The following is a 2,091-nucleotide window of genomic DNA, read 5'->3' on the forward strand; positions in this document are numbered from 1 at the left end:
GCGGGTTTTATCTTCAGCGACGCAGCACAGAAGACAGAGGCTCTCCAGCTTCCCGACAGAAAGGGCTGTTCGTTACAGCTAATAACGTTCAAGGAGCACCAACACCTCATCACTTCCGCTTAGGATCTCCGGCTGGGGGTTAATTCCTCCCTTTCCACCTGTGTAAAACGTTGACCTGGTGCGTGGTCCGGAATCAGTGCCTTTCAGTGCCTTGGTCTCCCTGCATTACGTTGAGTTTTAGCACATCGTGGTCATTCCCAGCTTCCAGGAATGAGGCATCCCTGCTGTGGAACAGCAACAGACTGGCACTCTCACCCTGTTCCTCTTTTCTACCCCGCCTCTCAGTGGTGCAGTCACCTTTGCATTGCTCCCTGTTGGAGAATGACCTATTAATAGCAGTGCCCTCGGAGCTGCCGGAGCAGCTCCACCATGCCAGTCCCTGCAAAATCGCTTCCAGAAGCAGTTAGATCTTTCACAGGATCCTGCTCTTCTACAGATCATGGACAAACTGGCAAAGAGGGTTTGTTAAGATGTTGTTAAACCTTCGTACCCGCTGCGGAAAAATGGAGGTGCCTTCGGCTTGCAAGGTGCTGTTGTTGTTGATCAGGGATCCCAAAGGAAGGACTGGGCAGTGTTAGGGCAAACCCAGATCTACTTCCTGCAGAGGTATAGTTACCGTAGTGTTGGGGTATTTCGGAAGGGACGTGGCAGGACGAAATGCACACCTGTGAAGTCTCCTGTGGTTTGCTCCTAGCCCCACACCTGGAGAAGGGGTTTGCTCTGCGAGCGACTTGGCCTGTTTGCAGAGCTGCTGGTGGCGAAGGGAACGCTGCGTCAGGAAGGACTGCTTGGCCGCTGGGTCCCTTCCGTCAGCTGGTATTGCAGGAACTTACAAAAGAGCCTCTGTCCCCAAACCTGTACCGTAATAAACGACAGATAATAACAATCTCTGCCAGCTTCAAGGCCCGTTTTGTATCATCTGGGGTAAAAGTGGTGCTTACAGGAATGGGGAGAAATCCAAGATCTCGTGTTGAAGGTTATCTGCTGAACAGCAGGAGATAGAAGTGCTTTCAGGTAGAGCTGCTTGTGAGAAACACAGCATTGGAAACTAATTCTCTTTCCTTCACAGCTTGGAGGATGGTGTTTGAGTTCTCATTTACCTCCTTTGTTTTCTTTGATTTTTTAGAAACAAACCAGAGGCAGTAGAAGTAACATTTGCAGGTAAGCTCCACAGCACTCTTGGCTTCGTGGAACCAGGGCTGGCTTGAACGCTCTGCCTGCTGTACCCAAATCACTGCTGCAGGGGTAGGAGAGCCGCACAGGGGCAGACGGTGTGGACACTGCAGCATCCCCAGAGCTGGGGCCTTGTTGGCTGCCCCGCTATTCCCCTGTCCATCCACCTTCCCTGGGACTTGCCTGGCATCAGTGAGTTCAGTCGTGACAGTGCTTTGGTGTGTGCGTGCTACACGGCTCTTCTCTTCCACCTCACCTGTTCTGCAGCCCTGCCCTTGATGCTGCTTGGTATTAGGTCTTTAGCACCATCTGGTTGGGGTTGTTAGAAAGCTGGCTGAGGGTGACAGGCAAGATGAATTAATTTTCTTCATAACAGAAGCAAAAAAAATCTGTTGAGGAGCTCTGCAGAGAAGTGGAGCTTGGTAGGTAGCTGGAGGGTGGCCTTTCCCTGCCACCTGCCCTCCCTGCCCATTCCACAGTGAAGTGGAAGCTGTCTCAGCAGGCAGTGGCTGAGCTGCCTGGCAGAGATGTTTCCTCCTCCAGGCTGCGGCTCTGGCCCGGTGAGTGTGTCAATTACTCGCTGTGCTGGCCATCCAGAAGGCTCCCGTCTCTGCCTGTTTGCATCCCTCTGCGTTGAGCACGGGCAGATTTGCCTGGGGTGCTAAATGACACTAGACTAAAGCTTTCTGTGATGGGCAGGTGTCGAAACTGTTTCAGCCCTCTGAATGATAACAAGTCGTCCTACATGACATTAGCACTTCCCTTGATTACGGGTTTCTCTCTTGGTGTATGTGAGGGCTGGGGCAGGGGGAACAGTGTTGTTTTATGCGGTTCCTAGATCATGTAGGGGAAAAACTT

General features: G+C 52.1%; 1 protein-coding gene across 1 annotated transcript in view; it reads left to right on the forward strand.

The window, feature by feature from the left end:
- Positions 1-1,186: 1,186 nt before the first annotated feature.
- Positions 1,187-2,091, forward strand: part of ARPC2 (actin related protein 2/3 complex, subunit 2, 34kDa) — a gene marked incomplete at its 5' end in the record, with an annotated part of 10,014 nt that continues 9,109 nt past the window's right edge. The window contains 1 exon segment of the mRNA XM_010149908.1: positions 1,187-1,221. Within this exon segment, the coding sequence (XP_010148210.1) occupies positions 1,187-1,221 (35 nt within the window).

Source organism: Eurypyga helias, unplaced genomic scaffold (assembly GCF_000690775.1).
Source record: "Eurypyga helias isolate BGI_N326 unplaced genomic scaffold, ASM69077v1 scaffold32704, whole genome shotgun sequence".
Taxonomy (NCBI): Eukaryota; Metazoa; Chordata; class Aves; order Eurypygiformes; family Eurypygidae; genus Eurypyga; species Eurypyga helias.